Raw genomic sequence first — 23,743 nt, 5'->3', positions numbered from 1 at the left:
GATTACCTAACGAACGGAAACTTTGGAGACCGTGAAACAGGTTACTTAAGGAGCCCACATGCATACCCATAAAGTAATAAATCATGGTGGGGAAGAAGGTGACCTTATCTATCCAAAAAATATCCCCATAGAAGTCTTGGAGGAGTTTTTGTTTCCTTCTTTTTTTTTTTCTCCTAAGAAATTAGAAAGGATGGTTAATACATTGTGTACTAAAACTTTTTAAAGTTTTTCTCACACAAGTCAAAGAGTAACTCAAACCAATACATTTTTGGGAGGAAGCAGTAACAACATTTTGTGTATGTTTTCTCAACTACATCTTTGAGTACCTTACTCTATGCAGTTGGTGCAATGGACAAAGACGAGGGCTGGTAGACAGTCTGTTTTGAGATCTTGGGCATCAACTTATTGTGTTGCCAAAAAGGGGGCACTAAAATGCAAGTTGACCTCCATGCACCAAAAGAAGGTGGAAACAGATATGTTTATTAGATGTTTGGATGAAATACTCTTCCTATTCATCCAATCATGGAAAAATGCATCTTCTTTCTACTCGTTTGCGTGATGCTTATGGGAGTCCAACTGCAAAGCCTCCTAAATGTCTAATTTGTGGAAATTGAACCTGTCTATAGAGACTTTGTTGCTCATCCAACAGCACAACTTAATCCTAAAAATAGTAATACACCATACTTTGGCTTTTGGCTTTTTGAAGGCATTGATGCACATAAAAGGTAGAAACATGATTGCTCCTGACAGCTATAGCATGCTGTAAGGTTAGGCCGCACTTTGGGGTTGATTGATGGGGGGGAGAAGAACCCAATGGACACACTGTTCTTTGCCGTTCCATGCATTTCAAGGAAGTCAGGGAGGCCCCGCAATGTCCTCTTGTCCACTGTTTGTATGTATTCGTTGTTTGTATGTATTCGTGGCAGTGGCGGAGCTATATGTTGGTAGAAGTGGGCAGTTAGTCTCACAATTTTTTATTTTTATTTTTATATAGAGACCTTCAAATATTTGCTGATTTACATATATTACAGTATTTGCTGATTATATGTCTGTTTCTTAAAGTATGAAAACTTTTAGATTAGTGCCAATCAGCCAAAATTTACTAGTTACTTCACCCTCTATGTTCTCTTGGTAGGGATCAATTTTTGGGATCACATTAAACTCATAACGTCTCGTCGACTGGACAATGTTCACCTGTCCGTTTAACTTGCGACGTCTCATCAACTTGACAATGTTCACTAGTCTGATGAGTCATCAGACAAGTGGAGCCCTTGTCGTCGACCATGCTCAGACCCATGGCGAAGAAAAGTGAGCTTTCCCGGCCCTTGGGGTCTGCAAAGACTAGAATTTGAAGCTCTAAAACTTGATGTCCCAATCAAGCCTACAACTTAATCAAGAACTAATTCACCAGTTCTGTCGCCCAAGTCAACAACCACCAAGGTCTACCCTGCCTTGTATATCCACTCAGTTAATTTTTTTATTGGATTTATACAGCTGATTGTTCATTCAATAATTATGAAACAGATTAGAACATTAGCCAGTGCGGCGCATCCAAGGTTCCTACTACGCTTACAAGTTTTTTCAAAAAAATCAAAGATGTCTGTGTTCTCTCCTTTCTTGACCATAGGCTAATATTTAAGTACATATAAACATTATAGATTGGGAAGCTGTGAAAATGGGTTTGTTCTATGTACCACCATTTCTTCGTTTTGAGTCTATCCATGTACAAGTTGAAGCGTAGTAGAGACACATCAACTCTTTATATTGTGAAGGGGAGACTACCCATGCAGAAGTTGAAGCACAGTAGAGACAACACTCTGAAACATTGAAAACAGGTCATATACCCTACAATCATTCCCAAACTTAAACTTTTTCCTTTGGGATTATCTGAAGTTGAACTAACATTCACTTACGAATTCAAAAAAATGAAAAAAAAAATGTCAGTTCCCCATGGTTTGATATGATCAAACCGTTGCAACCTTACAAGTACGTGCTTAATTACTCTATGCATAAGTCAGAGCATGTCTTTTACAAGCATAAACGAGCAACAATGTTAATTGCAGTTTTGGTGTAAAGAAAAAAAAATCGAGAAACTTATATTGACAAAAAAAGTTTTAAAAGGGCGCTTAAGGGGCACAACATAAATGGTCGGGGCAGAAGATGCCTATACAATAAGTTCTAGCTTCAATTCTCATGGGTTCTACTCCCTGGTGCTAAAGATGAGGTACGGTCGATTTAGTTGAAGGCAGTCCTTTGTCCACCCAAGCCCCGACATGGCCCAGAACCCCACCAGAGCTAGGAAGAATTTAGTTTTTTTTTTTTTTTTGGGGCCAGGGTTGAAGAAAGGGGCTTCAAACCTCCTTCAAATGGTAGGTAACCTCTCACTCACCCAGAAAAAAAAAGTTCTAAAGGGGAATGAACTTAAAAAACTATCCTAAATGTAATGCTATATAAGCTTTGTCGCTGCATGCTATGAGAAAACTCAAAGATGCGAGCACTGACTCACACAAATTGCTTATTTATACATTGGTGTTTCCTAGTCATTTTCTCATTTATTTATTGATGCTCTTTAAAAATGTAAAAATTAAAGTATCAATACTCTTTCGCTAAAAATTTTCAAACTCCACCAGTGGTGCAAAATAGTAGAATCCAAATTAAATCTAGGCACAACACTTCAATGTCCTTCGTGACTTCTCCTTCTCTTCTTGCAGCAGCTGTTAATATGGCTAATCAATCAGGATTCTCTTTTACGGTCGACAACATGCGCAGCTTCCATTGCAACACGACTTATTTAGATTAACAAATCAACGCAAGCTTTGAAAAGCCAAGAGTCTAAGCCTATGATTTTCTTTTCTACAGAGTCAAGAAGATGATGGCGGTTGAAATTAGAGGTTCACACTAAATGCCGGGGCAGATGGCACAAGACGTGTAAGAATCTCTCACTGTTTTTTAAAGATTTATAGGCTTAAATTTAATTGCTCTCGTAGCATTCGGTTCCTATATTATATAGATTGAAATTTTATTGAAACGCGTTATTCTTAAATGAATTCGTTAGCATTTTCCTATGCAAGTTTAATTTAAATTTCACAGACATGAAAGCAACTTTGGATTCTGGGGGAAGGAAAGGGGCTTCGGTTCTATTTTAGTAGACAAACATTGACGGCCACATTTTTTATAGATGTAACCAACAGTGGATCCATGGATTGAATTGAAGAAACAAAAGGGAACTGGCGTCCTACATACGGCCGAGGGACACATCAACTGTTGGGCGCTTGCTCTTGAACGTGGGCGTGTCCTTCCCACTACTATTTCCTTGAGCCCTAAAGGGAATGCAACTCCACGTGAACTGTGAGACAAGGAATGACAAAAAATATTGGGTGAAGTTCTATCACCAACTACAAGTATGAGCATGCACATGACATATATGTATATCTATAAAGTTACTATATGAAACAATTAAACTATTAAAATTGTTTCTCTTTTTTTAATACTCATTACAAACTAAGTCTGGACACCAGATTGGGTATCTAGCCCGACTCGGGCCTCGACTTGAATATTGAGCGTTAAAAACTAAGTCGGGGCACCAGATTGGATACCTAGCCTGACTCGGGCCTGGACTTGAAAATTGGGCATCGGGCTAGCCTGATAAGTTATCGGGCTAGCCTGATAAGTTATCGGGCCAGCCCGGATAGGTTCAACTTAGCCCGACAACTTATATATATGTATATATATATATATAATTATGTATGTTTTATTATAATTAATTATATTTATATATTATTTTATATTAAAAATATTATTTTTTAATATTAATAGGGCCAAACTGCTCTTATGGGCTGCAGCCCAGCTCTAGCCCGACTGCTTATTGGGCCGACCTGATGCCCAACCTTATTAAATTAAAGAAGGGAGAAAAAAACCTAATTGTCTATATACACATAACTATTTAATGCTATAGATTTTGTCCTAAGCTACTACTGAATAAGAATAAATATGTATCTAAGATGCTTCTACGAAAAGAAGAAAAAGTTGAACGTGTCAGTTACTTTTATGAAATAGTAAAAATACTTGGATTTTGTAATTTAGTTGTAGATATGAATTACACATGCTTTTTACTTGACAGATAAGAATTGACATAATTGATACTACTACGTAATATATGAAATGAATTTTATTATCTAGATGACATGTTTACCTCCCATTCTTTTAGAAAATCAGATTGGCATTCATAAAACATGTTTACAATCAAATAGTTAAATAATGACATATCCCGTGCTCTAATTGAATCTATTTAACTAATCTATTTTTTTAACCTAAGTGTAAGCAAGTAGGAATGAATGGGTCAACGATTACCTGGCCGGTTAGCAACAGTAACAATATGTACTCTTTCATATATCTACTCTCACATTATTACTTACATGGGAATCCAACCCGTTCGCAAGCCTGTGGTTTGAATGCGATGGACATTTCCATCCAGAAAAGGCATCTCCTAAATTAAGGTGCTGTTTCAAACACATGACAAGACAGAATATTTTGGGCCATTCCATCATCTTTCTTCTTAAATTTGCGCGTTTGGGGACAGAGTCCCGTAAGACAGTCTGTCCTATGATGGCTTACCCAGGCAACTGATCAGCCTCAATATTGCTAAAAATATGTGACGCCATGTCCATGCGACCCCATGTCGAGGGGAAGATTTCCTTCTACAGGCAGCTTTTTTTCGACCGCCGTTTCATAGAGAAGTTATCCTCGCTGAACAAATGTTAAAACGAACGGTATAGTTTTTATCCAACGGTTGCGTGGCTTTCCTAGTGTTCTAATTAAACTTGAAAGGAAAAATGTGGATGGAGGTGCTCTTGATTTTTCATCCACAATTTTGGAGTGCAAGTGCAAGTGAAATTCAGGTTTGCCGACACCAAACACGGGCTTTCAAGGATTTTTCAGCATGGCCGCGTTTCGTGATATTTCTTCTAAGCGCCCGAGCACGCTAACACAAACATTTTACTACCAAAATTAAATATTGTTTCAAAGGGGCGTAACATAGCTGGTCAATCTGGTAGTGCGCCATCAAAGCGATTCTTATGAATGTTACTTTTCTGAACTACAAGCAGTGGTCATGCTGCATCCAAATCCCAAAACAAATTTTGAACTGGAAAAGCAAAGGGTGTGGAGGAATCTTCAACTTCTCAGGTATTTCCTCCAACCACCGTCCGTCATGGGTGTGAAATTATTCCTTACAAATTAATTCTTTCTAAACTTGTTTCCATAGCTTAAAGCCTAAAAATCCATAAGTAGATGAATATTGTACAAATAGCAAAACTTTCAAGAACATTTGAGATTCTTTGAATTTTCATAGATCTATAGAAAAATCTTGTGGACCCGTCCAAACTGATGGATTAAAGGTCAATTTATAAGTTCTGAACCATGAAAATCGTGCTCATAGATTATTAGAATTTTGAAAAGAGCAGACATGGAATTGCAGCATAGATTAGTAGGAGAGTGGTTGGGTGGTGTTGTATTCAGCAGCACATCTGACTCCACATTGATTTGCATGTTAACCAGCTTGACTTCTCACCCCACTCATCATTTGCAAGTAGTCGCGCCGAAACTCGATCCCTCACATTGTTCCACATGGTGTCCTATCCTGCCACCATGTGTCCTCGGCACGCATCCAAGAGACCAGATTATGTAACTTGGTCATACGCTTAGCCGCTATCATGAAATGATCGTGTCGTATTATCTTCGCCCCCAGGGTCTATATCTGCTTAGACCTGCAAAAATGGTGCCCCCAGGGTCTATATCTGCTTGGACCTGCAAAAATGGTGGTGTTCATGGGTTTTGAACTCTTCTTAATTGCTACTGCTGAATTTCAATCCACCAACTAGCAGTTTGAATCTACAATCTACAAGCGGACTAGATTTTGTTCATCAATAAATTATAGATGGATCCTCCACCATACATAAGGCTGGCTGTGTGGTGGCGGGTTCTGTATACACATGTATACAACTATATGCCTCAGTTGCTTTAAAAGACTCAAAAATTTCAATGTATATAAATACTTAACCTAATTGTCCGTTTATTTAATTCGCCAGTTTGTCTTCTTCTTTGCTTCATATTCTAATGCCGTACTCATAATTTAGTAAGTCAAGAGCCATCAACTTTCCTTTTGAAACTTCCACACTCCTCTTGGACAAATTTGTTTAAGTGGAGCTATCAAGCACATCTGTAGTTATAATGATAGTATAAAGGGAATTAAGCCTACCATCCTCTCAGCATTGAACATTACAGCAAGCATTCATCTCTCAGCATTCTGTCCTGAGGCATATTCAGCAGCATAAGCAGGCAATGGGTGGCAACCCCCCTTGTGCTTCATGCAAGCTTCTTCGCCGGCGATGCGCCGAAGGCTGCATTTTTGCTCCTTTTTTTCCGGCCGACGATCCCGTCAAATTCGCGAACGTTCACAAGGTGTTTGGTGCCAGCAATGTCAGCAAGATGCTTCAGGTGAACTTCCTCACACCATGAAATGGCTAAACGCTTTTTTCTGTTAGGAACAAAAACAAAAAAAAGTTGAGGACCCAAAGACATGCCAGCATAGAGCATTATATCTCTTATGTGACGAGTTCATGAGCAATGTGACTGCTGCTACATCAAATATTTGAGCTATGAACTACTCTGTTGGAAGATTACAGAGGTTTTAGCTTTAGATGGGAAGGAGAGGAGGAAGCAGAGTAAAAAATTTTACCCCATGTGGTCATAACGTTGAATCTCTGCTTAAGAATTGAATTCTCAAGCTGCATTTGTAGATCTGAGTGAAACGACCATAGGAACATTCACTAACTGCTAAGATTGTCCAGGAGTGTTTTTCAATTTTGTCTGCTCTTTTACTTGATTCCGTGGCAGCTTTGATTCAGAAAAGTGTTATCATCTACCCGGGATCGGGGTTTCTCCATGTAGGTTTCATTCAAAGAAAAAAACAGCTAAAATGGAAGGACGACCTCTTGACGGTTGAAACCTGAATCTAATGCTAGTTAGAAGGTAGTAGGATTGATAACTACAATACTTTAGAAGTGTTACAGAGTGAATCTTGCAATTCGAGCGAGCAGTTCTTATTCTCCCAACTCCTTTTTCCTACTCCCAAACAAATGTTCCAGCTCTGGTAGTTGGCTCCCCTAAAAGTCTAAGAGATGACAATGACAATCACAACGACTATTAATCACGATATGGCTGTCCTGTGCATGTCTTTTCACCTGTTTTTTTCCCTTTTGACAACAAAATCGCAACTATTCCAGTAAAGGAATTATGATGCTCAATATGCTCTTCTTCAGGACCTTCCTGTCCAACAGAGAGCAGATGCGGTGACTAGCCTAGTCTATGAAGCTAATGCAAGAGTGCGGGATCCGGTTTACGGCTGCGTAGGCGCAATCTCCTTCCTCCAGCAGCAGATCGCTCAGTTGCAGATGCAACTAGCAGTTGCACAAGCAGAGATACTGTGCATTCAGATGCAGCAGGAGTCGATCTCACTGCCATTAATTCTGGAAGACATGGGCAGCAAGCCTTTGGTACACGCCGAGCTCTTCCCCTTTGCTAACTATGGATCAACTAGCCATGCATATGGTGAAGCACCTAAGAGGGAATCCATGTGGGCATGAAAAGCTCTGAGTCTACCCTTGTTTCTTGATTAGATGGAATGCAGATGAAGAATTATGAAGTATGAAAGTTCAACCGTATGCCAAATGATCAAAGATGAGCATGCTAGATGTGCAGAACATGTAGGCGGCTGTCCATTAATGCTGATCCATGTAGTTTGGGTTCTTGGATTTATATAAATATGATTTCGCCGTTAATGAAACATTAACATATATACCGACTCTGTTTTTATGTCAAGATCTTATGCATTAATTCAGGACACAAAAACCTAGAACTTTTTCAATACATTATGCATTGGTTGTTGAAGCAGCCGACGAAATACGATTCTATTGCGACTTTGATAACTTTCCATTGAATAAAAGCATTTCCACGTACGTGACTTTGCAAATCCAGAGCCCATACCGACGAGAAAAATGCAATTGACAAAAGGAGAATTGAAATGGGGCAGTAGCTTTAGACTTTCAAACGATTTGGGAAGCAAAAATCAAGAAGCTAGCTAGGAAGTTGCATGTGAAATCATTTCGAAGTGACATAAGATATTGCAACTTCTGAGTATCAGGATTCTTGGAGCACATAAGAGATCGGTTCATGACTCTTTAAGGGAATTGGCATTCAAATCTTGAACATCGAATCAAGATTCCATAAAGGGTACTCCCACATGTTGCTGCTTAATTAATTCACACCCTTCATGAAAAACTTTTCCATGGTCTTGCTCCTTATCAATAATACATCAGCTGTAGTGAACGAGGCTAGCTCTTCAAAAAACAAACACTCATCTAATTCTTTGAAAGTTTCTGTAAGAGACCCAACTTTGTCTTGTCCCTTGCCTTATAATAACAAAAATTAAAAGAGTCGAAGATTCTGAATGGCAGGAATCAGAGCCCATATTTATTGCCCGAATAATTGAATGCATTTTTATTTGAAGATCACCAGTTGCAGCTTGCGTAGCTCCAGTTGTAGGTATTGTAGCAGGCGTACGTGCCGTCGCTGCGGGTTTTAGACCTTCCAATAAGAATTCAATCGATATTAGTTTAGTTTGTTTTTCACGTGGAATCAGTACAGGTGCATGGGAACACTAGAAATTTAGAACTGTTGTCTTCATTTCTTTCCGTGCTAAAGTATTATTAGCCTTCTCCTTGGCTCTCACCTGTTTCTTTAAAAAATTAAAATGGTGGCTTCCATTGCAGAACGCAGAAAGAGAGCTCTGCCGACAGGATTCCGCACCTTAATTCTTAATGCATGGGGATTTGCAAGTCAACAAAGGCAAGATGGTAGATACGCTTGCCTCATTAAATACATGTTTTTAATAATTTGGGGCCCTTTGTCTCTTAGGAGTACTTTTGCATGTGGGGTTAATAATATATTAATAATCCATTATTAATAAATAATAAAGGTTATCTATAAAACATATAGATTCGGTTTTTTTTTGGCATAGTACAGATTGGTATCTGAAAAATTTAAGAGTCTGAATCCCTAAGACTTATCTATTCTGAGGTCTGTCAAATGCATATATACCTACGGTAAGTTTGGGAAGGCAACAATTTCGACAAGGTGAAAAAAGAATGCAATTACGGAGAAGGGGAGAGAGGGAGAGAGTTTAGACAAATATATAATTCAAAAGAGACGGAAAAACAGGAAAAGTGGGACGATCCGGCCCACTCGCTTGGAGACAAAGAAGGAATATGGAGTCGATGTGTTCGCCTACCAATTGGCCGACTGTAAAAGGAGAATAAACTATTTTGCAGAATAAAAGCTGCAATTGGTTCCTCTTTTGGAGTCGTGTTGCCTTAAGATAGGGTAATTTTCTGATGTGGGTTCGTTGTAATATTGGCTTGAAACCTATATGAGATTGCATATTTTCTCTTATAGCGGTTTCGATGATTGTAGAATAGCTGGTTGTATTAGTAGACAGGTGAAAGTCCAGTTGTTAGTTGGATTCTTGTATCTTAACTGCAAGCAATGAATCTATGGCACTTAATTCATGGGTGTACATGCACTCTCCACCCAAGCTCTGAAGCAGCCCTAGACTCTGATAAGATGAAAAGCTTCGGCGGCGTCCCCCCCCCCACCCCCACTGCCTGCAGAGTATATATGCACCCAATTTTGATTAGTTCATACATTGAAATCAAGTCACTCATTGGTATTCCATACTCAATGATGTTATTCATATATTGTATTGATAATAATACCATGCCGACCTGCAAATGAGTGGTTATTGTGGCATTAAGTTTACAATTTTAGGTAGAATGAAGATCTGGCTTGACTTGCACTCATAGAGGTGTAAATGGTTGGGATTCAGGTCAGATCTAGGTAGCATTAATTTACTGAATTTGGCTTAGTAATCGGATTCTACGTAGTCAGATTCAGGCCCAGAATTAGATGCTGTTTTGCTGAAAATTGGATTGGGTTAGCCTGAGATCAGAAAATTTATACATAATCGGGTAGAATCTGTATCGAGTTCCAGTTGGACGTCTGGTCGAGTTTGAATTCAGCTGTGAAGAGAAGAAATTAGAGTCCTAAGTGAATTAGGTTGTTTCTCATTCATCTGTACATCGACCAATCGGTAAGAAAAAGTAATGAATTAGCTTAATTTGGATTTATTCCCTAGTCAATGCATTATTTCAATGACAGCTGAAGAGATTTTGTTCACATTTTTAATTTGGAAAGTGGATCTCGATCCTTTGACCAACAAGGAAAACACTTGATTATTTCAAAGTTGTCATTAAGCGCTTTTAGTTCATTTTCAAGGACCCATTAAATGTTTGAGGAAAACTCGCTCTTTTTTCGCTTTTTTCTTTTGAAGGATCAATTATTGTACTTTCTTTGCGTCTGCTGATGGAAAATTTTGCCTTTCCTCATTTCTAATTCAAATAAATCGCACTTTCAAAGAAATGAGGCTTACTACCATTCTTAGACAGGGGTTTCGGCCTTCTTCTAGATGGCGGAAAACCCTGCTCACCAGGTAGTGTTCTTGCTCTCTAAAGCAGTAAAGCAGAAGGCTTATGCTTGTTCAATTAACCTTGCAAGAAAGGTTATTCTTTCGTATGAGATTTGAACACCGGTTGCTAGATTTCGTGGGGAGATTCGGCCACTTTTCAACACTATGTAGTTAAAGAGGAGCCACAACCCATTTGGAGCTAGAAATTTGTAGCTCAGGGACATGAATATACAATGACCAAACTTGTAGTAAGTTTTGGAGGAGGATCAATATATAAGTACATCAAATTATGTAGGTCTGTGCCCTCCCGTAAGCAAGTATATTAATCTCAGCATCCCAGCCAGAGCCGAAGCTCCCCACTCCCTCTCCTTCCTTCGTTAGGATTAATAACTGGGTCGGCAACAGGCGGTGAGATTTTCACCTACTTCATGTCTTACATGTAGGGGTGTCCTCACCACAGTTATTGATGTTTAAATGTGTGACAAGAAAGCTCGTGCATGTTTCTGAGAAACATCAATACTGTGACATTCGCATTTTTTGCTGCAATATGGATTCCGTGTGAAAGCAGAGGTTCCAGACACGGTTTACGATTTTTTTTTTAAATAAAATGTGAACAAGACAGGAAGTTCATTTCTTCTTCCTCTTCCAATAAGAGCCAAAGGGAGAAACGTCGAGTTGTCTACTTAGCTACGCCAACCAAGACCAATATTTTCTATGGACATGGACTGAGAAGATGACGACGAACACAGAACGAGCCAACAGCAATATTGAAGGTTTTAAGTGAACCATTTAGCCAATTTGGTCTGTCAAGGAAATTTGCTCACAGCCACATACAGTTGGAGATCATCAACTTGCGTTTTCATCTGGTAAAAATGCACGATTTCTAAAATTTCGTCTATATCTATATATACCAATTTCGTGATGTAAGTGTTATACCTGTTTTACGCTCCTATTAAAAAAATAATAAAAAAAGCAAAAACGAGCACCAAGTAAGCCTGATGCCCTGCCATTTGCAGGAAGGAGAGGCCGTCGCTTCCCTTCCGCCGTGCCGGCGAGACATTGCCTGCAGGACGGTCATCATCAACTTTGTGGAGGTGGAGGGAGGCAATGGCCTTCCCTTAAAAAAAATTGCTCTATATTTTTGGAAAAAGGGAGAGGCGGTGTGCCTCCCCACTGCAAAAAAAAGTTTCTCAGTGAGGAGGCACCGCTGCCTTCCTTGTGCGGCTCCGGCGACTTTTACCGGGGCCTTGCCGGTGGTCAGGCGGGTGCCGCCGGAGCCACACAAGGGAGGCGACGGTGCCTCTCCGCGGCAACTCGACGCACGCCGCCTAGGGAGGCCACCCGGTAGACTGTAGTATCCCATTATGCCAATACCTTAGTGTAATGGGAGAAGATATATATATATATCTTCTTTTTGTTCTATAAATTTGTTGATGAATCCAAAAGGCACACAGGATGGTCTAAATTTGTTCTTCTTTTTCTTTTTTCATGGTAGAAACTTTGTATAGAATCTTGATTCTTGTTCTCAAATCCATGGCTTCAGAATGGTTCACATGTTGTCCTTAATTAATTTCCTGTTGACTGATAGACGCTCGCCACAACTGTGTACCTTATTTGGTGCACTATTTCTGTGGAATTTAGCTGCTCCATCAACCAACATCCTATTCCATCCTCTTCCATCAGAATGAGATGAACTTGAAAAGATATGGTCTTGCTTGGGCATGGACTTGATATTCTTTTTCTTCCTTGTTATCGCTGCAAAAGATTGATATTTTATCCCCGTCGGCAATTGGTTCTCACACACGTTGCTTATATTGATCAAATTTTTTTGCAATTAGAATGCCAGGAGGTTAAATTTGCTATACTGTGGAAAGCTGACCAATTTTTTTCCAAACAACGAAGAAAAGCTGACAAATTTATGAGGTTTCCATGCATTCGTGATTGCATTTTTAATTTCTTCTCCTTTCACTTCTCTAAAATCTCATCAGCTTATCAAAAGATTTGAAGGTTGCTTATTCAAGTTCTGGAAATCAACTAAAGAGTCAAAACTGACTGGTAAATTTAGGAAAATAACAATCCAAAACATGTATCGTTTCATCCATGGACTCGTTCATATGTGATTTTTACACATTTCTCTCTCTGAATCAGCGTAGGAGGATGTAATGCACCGTCTGCGCGTCCTATGCCATTATGTAGCATTATAGTGAGAATTCTAGTGCATACACATAAAATTTGTTCCAAGGTCTTTTTACTTTGTTGCTTCCGGAAGGCAATTTACATTGTTCATTGCTTTATCATGGTGACAACTGCCAAATCTCACTGTTTGACAAATACTGAAAGAGACGAGAAACAGAGAGAGAGAGGGAGGGAGAAATACAAAGCTGTCAGATGTTATTTTAAAAATTAAAAATTTTGTTTTAAAACTTAGATGACATCATATTTAACACAGTTTTGTGAAAACATGGTTATATAGAAAACCAAGTTTTTTAATGAGTTCCAGATTTTTTGTTTAACTGCTTAAGCGACACAACTAAGGCCTGGTTTTTCTGAATACCTGAAGGAGATTCATTAAGTTTTGTCAATACAAGATTTGTTGAAAACCAATTTTCAATGGCATACAAACACTCAAAAAACTTGATTTTAGAGGCAAAACCAAGATTTGTCTCGAAAACCTGATTCTTAGAGTGTCATCCAGACAACCACTAAAAATGTCACTAAAAAAATTGTTATTATATATATATATATATAAAATTAGATGTGTAAATTGATGTTGAGATGTTAATTTTCGCATTTTGTATGGATCATGTATCACAATGATGGAAGCGAGCACAAAGTTTACAAGGACAAAACCATAGCTAAACTCATGCAACCGATTTGGGTAAGTTTACATTTAGTCTAGTTATTTACATTTTCTTCTAGTGAAACAATAACTCATTTTTAATTAATATTTTTACAAATTTATTTCACATTTTTTTTTATTAATTTGATATCTAGTTGAGATTCCAACTTCACAGCTGACTGGGCCCTAATTCAGGCTCATTGCGTACAAGCTACATTAAGAAAAAATTAGGGAAGGCGGGAAAATAATAAATGGCCGTTCGACTAACAAAAAATTAATAAATACATGTGGGAGAATTTTTCAAAGGCGTGTCTATTGACGCGAAACATTTATATTTGATATACACAAAAATATGTCTCATAGAAAACCACTTGTCTTCGGTTGATGTAAGATAATTTTGTCTTTGGAAGAGATATTGATGCTATTTTACTTTTAAATCTAATATTTTATTAGGCGTCTATTTGGGAATCTCCTTGAAAACTGAGCGTATTTCTGAACTTTCGAAAAGAATGAGTGGCAGATTTATTACTTGTCCAGACGTTAGGTTCTTTCCGTAATTCTTGTCACATTTAAAAGAACAAAAGGCCGGCGGGGGAACGATGCCCGCCAGAAATAGAATGGAGGAGGACGCCACCAGCGTCTTCGCGGAGCAATTGTCCCTCTTTCGCTCCTGGCTGTCCCTCCGAAGGTTCTCTCTCTCTCGCTCTCGTCCCGACTGTGCCGGCTACTTCATCCTTCCGTTTTCATTTTCAGGCTCAACGATCCAACCCTGGAACTCCTGCAGTCGATCCTCGTTTCTGGAGACGTCGTCTCCCTGGACGCCACTTGCTCTGCTCTGAGAACGCTGCTGAGAAACGAGATCTCGGCCGTCCTCGAAGAAGCCTCGACAAAGCCTGCCGAGGAAAAGTTTCGCGTTCTCAGTTTCTTCGTCTGCGCCTTTGCCCTCGCTGGCGATGCCGAGGTCGTCGATTTCTGCCTTTTTCTCCTTCTCGCAACTTCCTGTCGTTTTCTGTTTTCTCTCCTCTTCCCATTTTGCTAGTTCGGAATCTGCACGGTTTTTTTATTTTCTTTCTTTTTATTTCGTTTGTATTCGTAGTTCGTTCTGCGTGCCTTACCTGGAGTGCATTGAGAGAACAAAAAGGTTGCGCTAGATTCAACTTATCAATACGCCGAATGCCCATATATGGTTGAATCTTTACACTAGTTCTATAATTTACTGGAAAATTCTACTGCTTCTTGGTATACTTTCGTGCCTATTGCGAATGTGGATGGAAATACCAGAAAAGGGATTCTCCTGTCGATAATGGATCAATTTTAGATCAGCCGAATGCATGTGACTGCCTGAAGCAATGAGGATTCATGCATATAAACTGGAAAAGGCTGCCGAGTTTAGCGGATTAGTTTTCTCTGCGATCCTTCCGAATGGTTCATCTTCAAGTAACAATACCTTGGTTTACAGTGGAGTTCTGCTACTTGCTAATTTCTCATTCAGATTTTTCCCTTCACCATTTTTCTGATGCGTCTGTTCTTGTTCATCAGCGATGGTTGTATTATCTAAGAATGTCAGAGTTACTTTTTTTAATCTTCTAACCTCGTAATACTAACATTATGCTTTTATGTGCTTTATTCCTTTCATTTCCATCACTTTTAAACGTGAGTGCTTCTTTCATCTGGAATTCATGACAGGTGACATTGAGTGCATTTGTTAGTTTAGATTTCTGAAATTGTACTGAGCTTGATTGCCTGTACTAACTTTGCAGTTTCAATTAGTAATCCTAAAGAGACTGCATAGCAAGCAGGTGCTGATTTGTAAGAAGAGTATATCTGTCATTCCACATTCTATGTGAGCACTAACCAACAGTATCAGGTCTGTTCCACCAAGCATCACAATCATGGATTAGGCGTGTTCGTATCTATGTTCTATAGCGTAGGGATTTCATCAGCACCACGCTACCTCATATTGACACCGTATTATAATTCACCTATGTAAACCCATAAAGCAAATAGAAACCCTGCCTTGCAATGCTTGTTGTGTCACCACATGATATAATCTATTTAATAATTTATGCATGCACTTACTCTCTTTTTCATTCAGAGGTGTTTGGCATTGAGATATGAGGCCTTGCTTCTTCGTCAAGATGCTTGCACCAAAAGTCCATGGTTGGAAGTGTCATATGATGAGTGGATGACGCTTGCTCAAGATTCATTTGATAATGGGTTCTACTCAATCACCAACAAGGTACTACTTGCCTTTCATTTATTCTGATCCTTGAGGTAGTGTGCCCAAAAGTCAAAGTTATTTTGTCCCTTCTTAATACGCATATCCTTGAGGAATGTTTCATTCATCCAGCTTGTGTGTATGTTTTCTTGGTATCCACCAAAACTGATAGATTAATTGACATTATTGTGAACATTTCACTTTGACATGCAAGCCTTTGCCACCATAATCTTCTGGTTTGATGTTCTAAATGTTGAAATACCCATCATCATAGGTAGGCTGACAACTTTGAAGTGACCATCAATATGTAGTTTTTTGTATTAACATTTACCTTTTGTTTTAGCGTTTGATATGCAATTGTATCTGTTTGTACCCAAATTTCTTTCTCTAGATTGTGAATTCTGTGGAAGCAGTATAGAAGATGATAAATCATTACTGCTTCGTTGAGAATCAAACCTGTTATATGGCATAACTCAACTACGTTATCATTTCTATATAACAACCTCCTCACATGATCCCTCTGCTTAGTTTCTGAATGTGGTAACTAATTAACTGCTTGAATGTACACTACCCTGATTCTTGAACATTTTAAATTGCATAAGGATCCATGGAAAAATCTAAGTAAAGAATTGAAAGGGCCTGGCAGGAAATCTTTATATAAGCTATATTTTGGAGGTCTGCAGTGTGGACGTTCCATTTATTTGTGACCCTTCAACTCATACCAATTCAGATGCCTTACATGTTACAACGAAATTTCTTGTTTAGTAATCATTCATGTCTTAAACCAAGATATGGATGCAATGAAATAATTCTTCTTGGATTTCATTCTTCTTGAAAGTTTAAATCTTAAATTGTGATTCCAGTGTTATGACAGCGCATTCTCTTGCATTCCATCTACCGTTGCTGTAGATCCCAAAGGCAATCTTTGCCAACCGCAAAAATCTGATCATGAGAAAGCCCAGCGACTAAGAGATGCTGCTGTGGCATTATCTGCTTCACATTCAGGTTTGCTTTATTTGCTCAGGTTTTTTGCAAGTGCATACATGTGTTTATGTAATACTTATCCGCCAAATTGCTTCCTGATGTAATTATATTAAATAATTAAACAATCCAGCAAAGACTCGACAAATTCTTTTTTCTAAAGCTCTGGCAAATTCATCAACCGTGACAGGTCTTATCAGTCCAAAACTTTCTTCTATTGGTGACCAAATTTCCTGTGCCATTTAGTGTACTGTGTGTAAATTAATTCATTCAGAGGAATTCATGCGCTGTAGTTGACAGGAACCAAGTATCTCGAGAATATGTGCTTCGATTCACATAACTCATGCAGCCAACAGTCTACCGAAAAAGCAAGGCCTGGCCCTTGGTAAACCTAAGGATCCATCTCCATACAAGTGTGGCCACACGTAATTATGATCTAAAGCAGCATCAACTTGGAAATGATTATGAACAGTTAATGTTCAAGCCCTGTTCTGCAGTTTCTGGTAACGCTTGTATTTTCAGGGAGACCCATGTCCTAAAATAACTTTTTCCAGCAACATTACTGCAATTAACCAGATATTTTGCAGCACAATCATGGTCGCTGTATGTGTGATCCTGAGACTTAAGCACGTGATATTAGGGTACAAGGTCCCCATGGCATTGTTCGGATATTCCATTTTGCATATCTATAAATTTATCTTTTTTGCCAATTGAACCTTCTAGCAAAAATTCTTTAGGAACTTGGTGAACTAATTTCAAATATTTTGGAGCTTAGATTTTAACTGAACTTCTGGTCTGAGTATTCATCTTTTCTTGTTTGTTGCCCATCTAGTTCAAGCTCAGACGTCAAAGTACTTAAGAAAGAAAAAGGTTCAACAACAAATCAGGCATGAAGAGTTCTCAAGTGATAATGGTTCCACTGCAAGCAACCAGTTCAGGAAAGGGATCAACAGAAGAAACATGTTAAAACTTCGTAAGTTCAATTTCGTACAATAAACTGAATCCAGGACATTGCTTACCTCGTCCATTTCAGCTACGTTGCTCATAAGATGATACAATCGGATTTGTGATATGGGATTTGGTCATCATAGAGAAGGCAATCTCTCTTCTCTTTCTCTCTCTCTCTCTCGATCACGGATCTCAAGAATGAAATTTGGCACAAAGTAAACGGGGGCAGCTTTGCATCGTTAAGATGCTGTGATTATAGTCACTAATAAGATATACACGTCACATAAACGCAAATAAATCCGAATTTTTGCGTGTCCCTTCCAAATAATCTGAGATACTTTTTCCATTTGGCCAACCTAAAACCATACACCAACTATGGGTCCATGTGCTGGTAGTCTGTGGAGTCCCAATCACTACTTAGTTCTCTACATCAGGAGTTAATCGAGCGGAGCATCGAATAGAAAAACTACCATCGCGAAAGCAACTTAGTCGCTATTAATGCAAAAGCTGATCGGGTCTGAATAAGTAAGCTCAAGGGTGTCGGGTGCATTAATGATGGGACGGGCGAAAATCCAGAGAGAGAGAGATCGAGAGAGGCTTGGGTAAGGAAGATCATGTTCTGTCCAATTTGTCTGGTTTCTCATATACCGAGAGGAGGGAGAGGGAGGCTCACCAGAGTTGTCTCCAATTGGTTTTCTATTTCACCGGATTCGATTTTCACCCGGCGGTTAGTGTATTTAGCCGTTTCAGATGCTCGTTGGCAGCCTACTGGGAGTAAGAAAGGGAACACAAGAAATTTTGGGTTCACTGGGAGTTTGGGAAAGAGAAAGTGAGAACGTCTCAAAAATAAATAAAAAAATTGACAATTTTTTTTTTTTTAAACCACTGGGGATTTGTCCGATTCTTTTGATGAGGGGTCACACCTCTACTGATATGTACCAAAAAAGGATCTCAGCCTACATCATAATATGTTGAAATACATGAAAGCTTGGTAACATTGTTTAACTGATCATTTTACAATTTATGAAAGGGGAATTGTCATTTCTCATCTTAACTCGTACTTTTAAGTACATTTCAAAAGCCCATGGTTTTATTTTACATCTATCAACAAGATGATAAGAGTCCAATTTGCAGGTAACATGCACCCCTCTTCTCCCTTTTCGCGCACGGGGGTAGTCTTGATTTTCCAAAAACAATGAACATATTAATTGTGCAAAAACGTAACTTCACTTTTCCGTCTTTGCTCTTAAAGGGAGTGTCTCCCTTTCTCAACTATGCAAGATATTCAAGTAATTTTGGGCGCTGCTTCTTCGTTATCACTAAATGCATATCACAAAAATCAGAAATGTGAGGCTCATATTGAAAATTATGATTAAAAGGTTGTTTACTAAATGAAAGATTCCCCAATTGTTTATAGCTCTCCGATATTTTTTAAGCATCTTGTTCGTAAGTGGTTCCGTTTGGCCCTTTATCCCAATCTGAGTGGATGATATGAATTCATCCATACTGCATTTTTTTCATTATTTTCACGTTAATCTTTATTGCACCAGAGGAGACCTAGGTACCTGGTAGTTGAATCAATCACTCTAGTGGCTTTTCTCTATAAAGCGTCGTACTTTGGGTTCTTGTCATGTGACTGAAGGAGAAAGTTACTCACCTAAAAGTAACTCCTTCTCCAAGAACCGCCAAGAATGATGTTCTTTTTCCATTGGCATGACATGCATTTTTCGTGGCATATGAAGCTAAATTAGTAAGACTTCAACCAGAATACATCAGGGCCTTCACCACCCTCATCTTGAAGACTTTGAGTCGACCTCCCTGGCCACGTGAATGGGGCCCTCGTTGGCCTGCGCTTTCATATATGGCAATATAACACCAATTCGGCAAGTGTTTATATCACCCGTATTTGCCTGCTCTTCTTCGGGCTTGCTAATTGAAAAATGGCAGTTCATGGAATTCACTTAACCTTTAAGTTATGCCTGAAAAGGATTCACTTTTAGAAGCTTCATCAGATGGATTCACATTCGTTCTCCTCATCCCCACGAAGCTTCATCAGGAGCTCCACTGTCATTTTCATCACCAGGAAGCAGCGACGAAGCATCTTCTTCTCCCGGGTCAAGCACTTGGAGTCGCATTTATTTTGACTGTAGTTGAATTCTAATTCCCAAAGATTTGGACAATTCAAGGAAATGAAGCTTCCTGCGATTTTCTAGTACTCTGGCTAGTTAAGGATCCAGTGCCCTCCATCCCTCTTTTCCTCCTTACAAGCAAGCTGGGGTTAGGTAGACCTAGCTTCTACCAGTTTATTCCTAAAGAGATTCAACCCCGATAAGGAACTCTTGACCTTGAAGTTCTTCAACTTCAGCCAATTACCTAGCTGGGTGGTTGAGCTCTAGTTGGCAAGACTAGATGTCATAGGTTAAGTTCTTTTTGCCCCCAAATGATGCATAGTTGAGTCCATGCGTTTGCATTTTGCAGGTATATACCGATACCATTTTACAAAAATGAGGATTTAAGATCCTTAATATATAGCCAAAATCTCATATTTACGATCGGATTCGGGGATCTAAGATACTCAGTGATCTCAGATCACCCTGTGTCTGAGATCCGATGGAAACAAACATCTTCTTTGATTCACGAACAATGGTAACCATGCGGCCATGGGGCTTACGATTCGCTTGAAGATGACTTCTTGGCAGGACCCAGAATAGTTGAGATTCAGGTTAATGAATATTTTGTGTTGGGAAAGGTCCTTATCCAGAAATAGCAGATAAAAAATTATTTGCAGTGATTGTGTTCTTGCAAGGTAGGTCAGTGATTTTTTACTTTTTACTTTCCCTTTCCTTGATTCTTCTTTTGCACTTCCATGGGCACCCACATCATGTTCAGGCGACGAGTGAGCGAATACGGGAACACAAGTTACGAGACTTCAGACTTGCCCTGTACAAATGGGGAACCACTATGTTAGAAGACTTGCCTGACAAAAATTCGCATAAACAGAAGGTCGATGGTGTTGGCGTTGCCTTTTATTGCTTAACGTGGTGGACAAGTTCAGGAGAAGAGAACTTTCTTCCCTTGGTTACGCGGGCATCTTGACTCAGGACTTGAATGAGTTTAGCTGGACACCCAATAACTTATCAGATCAACCGGTGGTGGTGACTCTGTGTTGACTGCACAAAAGGCTGAATCTTATCAATATCCACGTTTAGGCAACCGTGTGGACTCCAACTGGACTTTGAGCCGATTCCCAAGCGTTTACCTAAAAGTTGCTCTCGCCTCTGAGTAATTAAACTTGCTTCTTTGCTGATAAGAGCTTTGTTGATCACTAGGTTGGGCGGATTACTTAGGACCATCAAGTTGAAAAAGGGTCAAGATTTCCGAGTGCACCGCTTTTTATGAGCTGAACAAAAATGTGTGGTCACTCGCATGCGCCTGTGAGCTTGATTGGGGACAAGGAATCAACTAAGTCCAAGCTTATGTTGGTCGTACAAAAGCCAAAAACTGAACTAATTCTACAGTACTACTGCTTCACACTTGTGCAGATTCGAACTCGTTGGGAATAGGGATTGAAATGTTCAAGATCTCTAGCGTCCAGACTATCCCAATACTTGCTACCAACTTCATGAAACTGCTGTAGCTTATGTCGGTTTTGTCTGTGCAGTAAAGTGTCTTTTTCTCCCCTCTATTTCTCACTTTTTCTTTTGCATTTTGTCATAAGGCTTTCTTTGCATTTTCCACATTGAATGTGTAGAGCGCATTCAAGGCTGTCTAATAAGGAGGAAAGGAGAGAATAAAAGCACAGTGGTAGAGGTCCCCACTTAAGGGCGGAGGGGGAATGAAGCCAGGGCTCAAGTATAAAAAGCTTGGGGAGCAGATATAGGTAGAGTTGCTGGTGTCAAGAGTGAGACATAGTGCTCTTTCTCCCCCACAATGTCCCCTCATGCTATTCTCATGAAATCGGTCCTCACTCCTCACACCACTCCCACCCTCTCTTACCGGAAAAGCTCCCCCACTCTTCCCTCACTCTTCCCTCCCCATCACCACAGCCACCAAGCTCTGCTACCTTACAGCACCCAGAACCCATCAACCTCAATGTCCAACAACCACCACGATACCAGTGTTCTCTCCTGGCCCCTTACTGGTAAACGTGGTAGGAAGAGACAGTATGCAGAAGCTCTCTCTCCTCCATCCTTTCTCTCTGAGGAGTATGACACTGCCCACTTGCTCGTCATGCTCTCTGCTGGTGGTAAATCCGATGCCTCTACAACTGCAAACACTACTTCTACAGAAACGACCATGGTCGGCGGCGAAGAAGATTCTTGTCACGCCTCCCCACCAGAGGCAAAGCACAGTTGTACCAACTGTGGTAAGTCATTCTGTTCTCACCAGGCCTTAGGTGGTCATAGAGCAAGCCACAGGAAGATCAGAGGCTGCTCCGCTACAGATGTTAAGCATGTCAAGCAAGAAGAAGACGCTGACAAGAAGCGCAAAAGAGAAAAAACGGTGGTGGAATTGATGATGGGATGCATAGTAGAACCGCTTAAATTTGACCATGAAGAACCAAAGAATGTCAGAGGCAGCGTCATCTCCAAGGGGAGGACGAGAAGGGCTTATTCACACCATGAGTGCTCCATTTGCAAGAAGCTGTTCCCTACAGGACAAGCTCTGGGAGGACACAAGAGATGCCATTGGGAGAGAAAGAAGGATACCAGACATGGAACTAAGAGCAACCCTGTTCTTCTCCTTGATCTAAACCAACCGCCTCCTGTGGAAAATGATCATCAGTTTTGTCATATGGAAGGAACTTCACCTTTTTATGTTTAAACTCTTCCTGTTTCGACCCTGTTGCATGCTTTTGTTTAAAAGGAATTGAAGGTGTTTCAGTACTCAATTTAGCATCTGGAAGTGTGCGCATGTGAATGTGGTGAAGAGAGTTGCCAGTCGTAAACTCTGGGTGTTATGCTACACTGTCTACTGTTGCAGGAAGAAAACAAATGGCCATGGCGGTAACTTTTTCGGATACAGAAAGGCTTAGAAGAGAAGCAATAAGATATTGTGACAATTATGTTCGTAATTACTCCGAATTAATGGATTCCACAACCTTATAGCCTTAGCTGTTACTATTTCAATTTATTAATTTCTTCTTCATGACCCAGTTGGTGTTTGAGATTCTTGTATATGTTTTCTTATTTTGCTTAGTTTGAGTAAAGAAAATGCTAGTCTGTTTGTGGTGATTGGTTTTAGTCATGGCGATCAAAGAGAGTGTGCAAAGAAAACGGATTGAAAGGATTTCCGTGCATTCATGATCCTCCTCATTTATTGTCTTATTTACTCATTTGCTTTCACTGCATATTTATTGCTTTATTTCTTCAACCGCGTGCTTGGTAGCTAGTCATGCAATATTTCGTTTTAGTATTCCGATCAAAGAGAGTGTGCAAAGAAAACGGAAAGATCATGAATGTCCGTGCATTCATGATCTTTCTCATTCATTATTCTATTTATTCATTTGCTTTCAGTTCACTGTAAGTTTACTACCTTATTTCTTGAATCCCGCACGACAACAAGTTATGCATATAAAGTAATTGAACGTCTGCACGGGTTTGATGGTCACCGTGAAAAACAGTAGTAGATGGCTTGCAGTTGCAGGTTTACTGAGACCCCTACACAGTCGTGGGGCGTCCACCACGTTCAATTCTTAGATGGACGGTGTAGATTACAACGTGAATCACTCGGAGGAATCGAGTTCATGTGGGCTTTTTACTATTTAGATATTGAGAACATTATGGGGAACACGGCGACTTATTTATGTTCCATCTGTTCTGCTGGACTACTGTTCCCATCTGCATCCTGGAGATCACGTTGCGAGTGCACTCGTCTTTAATGTTGATTTCCTCACACTCTTACGTACACGGCATGGTATGGACCATTCACCAGCATGTCTTACAGAACTGACAGAAATATGGTCGACACCTTTTTTCTGTTAAAAAAAGAAAATTATGGAGTTGGTGTTCCCGGATTTGAAATGGACTTTGAACACTCAGATGGTTTTAACCGATCTATGACAAAACTGGTTGCCTGGAAATTCTCAAAAAACTTTTGTACCATAAAGATAATTGCACGTCTACGAAATTGATTCTGGAGCACGAAATCATTTGGAATTATAGTTTACCAAGAATTT

At 39.6% G+C, this 23,743-nt stretch overlaps 3 protein-coding genes across 3 annotated transcripts; all 3 read left to right on the top strand.

Annotated features, from left to right (window-relative positions):
• The first annotated feature begins 6,275 nt into the window (after nucleotides 1–6,275).
• LOC116262768 (LOB domain-containing protein 12) lies at nucleotides 6,276–7,829 on the top strand. The gene is made up of 2 exons (XM_031642260.2): nucleotides 6,276–6,495; nucleotides 7,320–7,829. The coding sequence occupies exons 1-2, from the start codon at nucleotides 6,340–6,342 to the stop codon at nucleotides 7,641–7,643; spliced, it is 480 nt and encodes a 159-aa protein (XP_031498120.1). The 5' UTR covers nucleotides 6,276–6,339; the 3' UTR covers nucleotides 7,644–7,829.
• A 6,183-nt stretch (nucleotides 7,830–14,012) lies between these two features.
• LOC116262767 (protein DOUBLE-STRAND BREAK FORMATION) lies at nucleotides 14,013–17,686 on the top strand. Its single transcript, XM_031642259.2, has 5 exons — nucleotides 14,013–14,106; nucleotides 14,172–14,379; nucleotides 15,514–15,657; nucleotides 16,500–16,641; nucleotides 17,450–17,686. Exons 1-5 carry the CDS (start codon nucleotides 14,018–14,020, stop codon nucleotides 17,611–17,613), a joined length of 747 nt encoding a protein of 248 aa, XP_031498119.2. The 5' UTR covers nucleotides 14,013–14,017; the 3' UTR covers nucleotides 17,614–17,686.
• A 3,749-nt stretch (nucleotides 17,687–21,435) lies between these two features.
• Nucleotides 21,436–22,774, top strand: LOC116263292 (zinc finger protein ZAT2-like). The gene has a single exon (XM_031642980.2). The coding sequence runs from the start codon at nucleotides 21,496–21,498 to the stop codon at nucleotides 22,387–22,389; it is 894 nt and encodes a 297-aa protein (XP_031498840.1). The 5' UTR covers nucleotides 21,436–21,495; the 3' UTR covers nucleotides 22,390–22,774.
• The last annotated feature ends 969 nt before the right edge of the window (nucleotides 22,775–23,743 follow it).

Source organism: Nymphaea colorata, chromosome 10, assembly GCF_008831285.2.
Source record: "Nymphaea colorata isolate Beijing-Zhang1983 chromosome 10, ASM883128v2, whole genome shotgun sequence".
NCBI lineage: Eukaryota > Viridiplantae > Streptophyta > Magnoliopsida > Nymphaeales > Nymphaeaceae > Nymphaea > Nymphaea colorata.
This window is presented reverse-complemented; position numbering and strand designations above follow the sequence as displayed.

Bases quoted from the DNA above. Each gene is read 5' to 3' on its own strand.
- LOC116262768 (XM_031642260.2), top strand. From the start codon at position 6,340: ATGGGTGGCAACCCCCCTTGTGCTTCATGCAAGCTTCTTCGCCGGCGA. The intron at 6,496-7,319 runs GTGAACTTCCTC...GCTCTTCTTCAG, and splicing joins ATGTCAGCAAGATGCTTCAG to GACCTTCCTGTCCAACAGAG.
- LOC116263292 (XM_031642980.2), top strand. From the start codon at position 21,496: ATGTCCCCTCATGCTATTCTCATGAAATCGGTCCTCACTCCTCACACC.
- LOC116262767 (XM_031642259.2), top strand. From the start codon at position 14,018: ATGCCCGCCAGAAATAGAATGGAGGAGGACGCCACCAGCGTCTTCGCG. The intron at 14,380-15,513 runs GTCGTCGATTTC...TTTTTCATTCAG, and splicing joins CCCTCGCTGGCGATGCCGAG to AGGTGTTTGGCATTGAGATA. The intron at 15,658-16,499 runs GTACTACTTGCC...TTGTGATTCCAG, and splicing joins TCTACTCAATCACCAACAAG to TGTTATGACAGCGCATTCTC.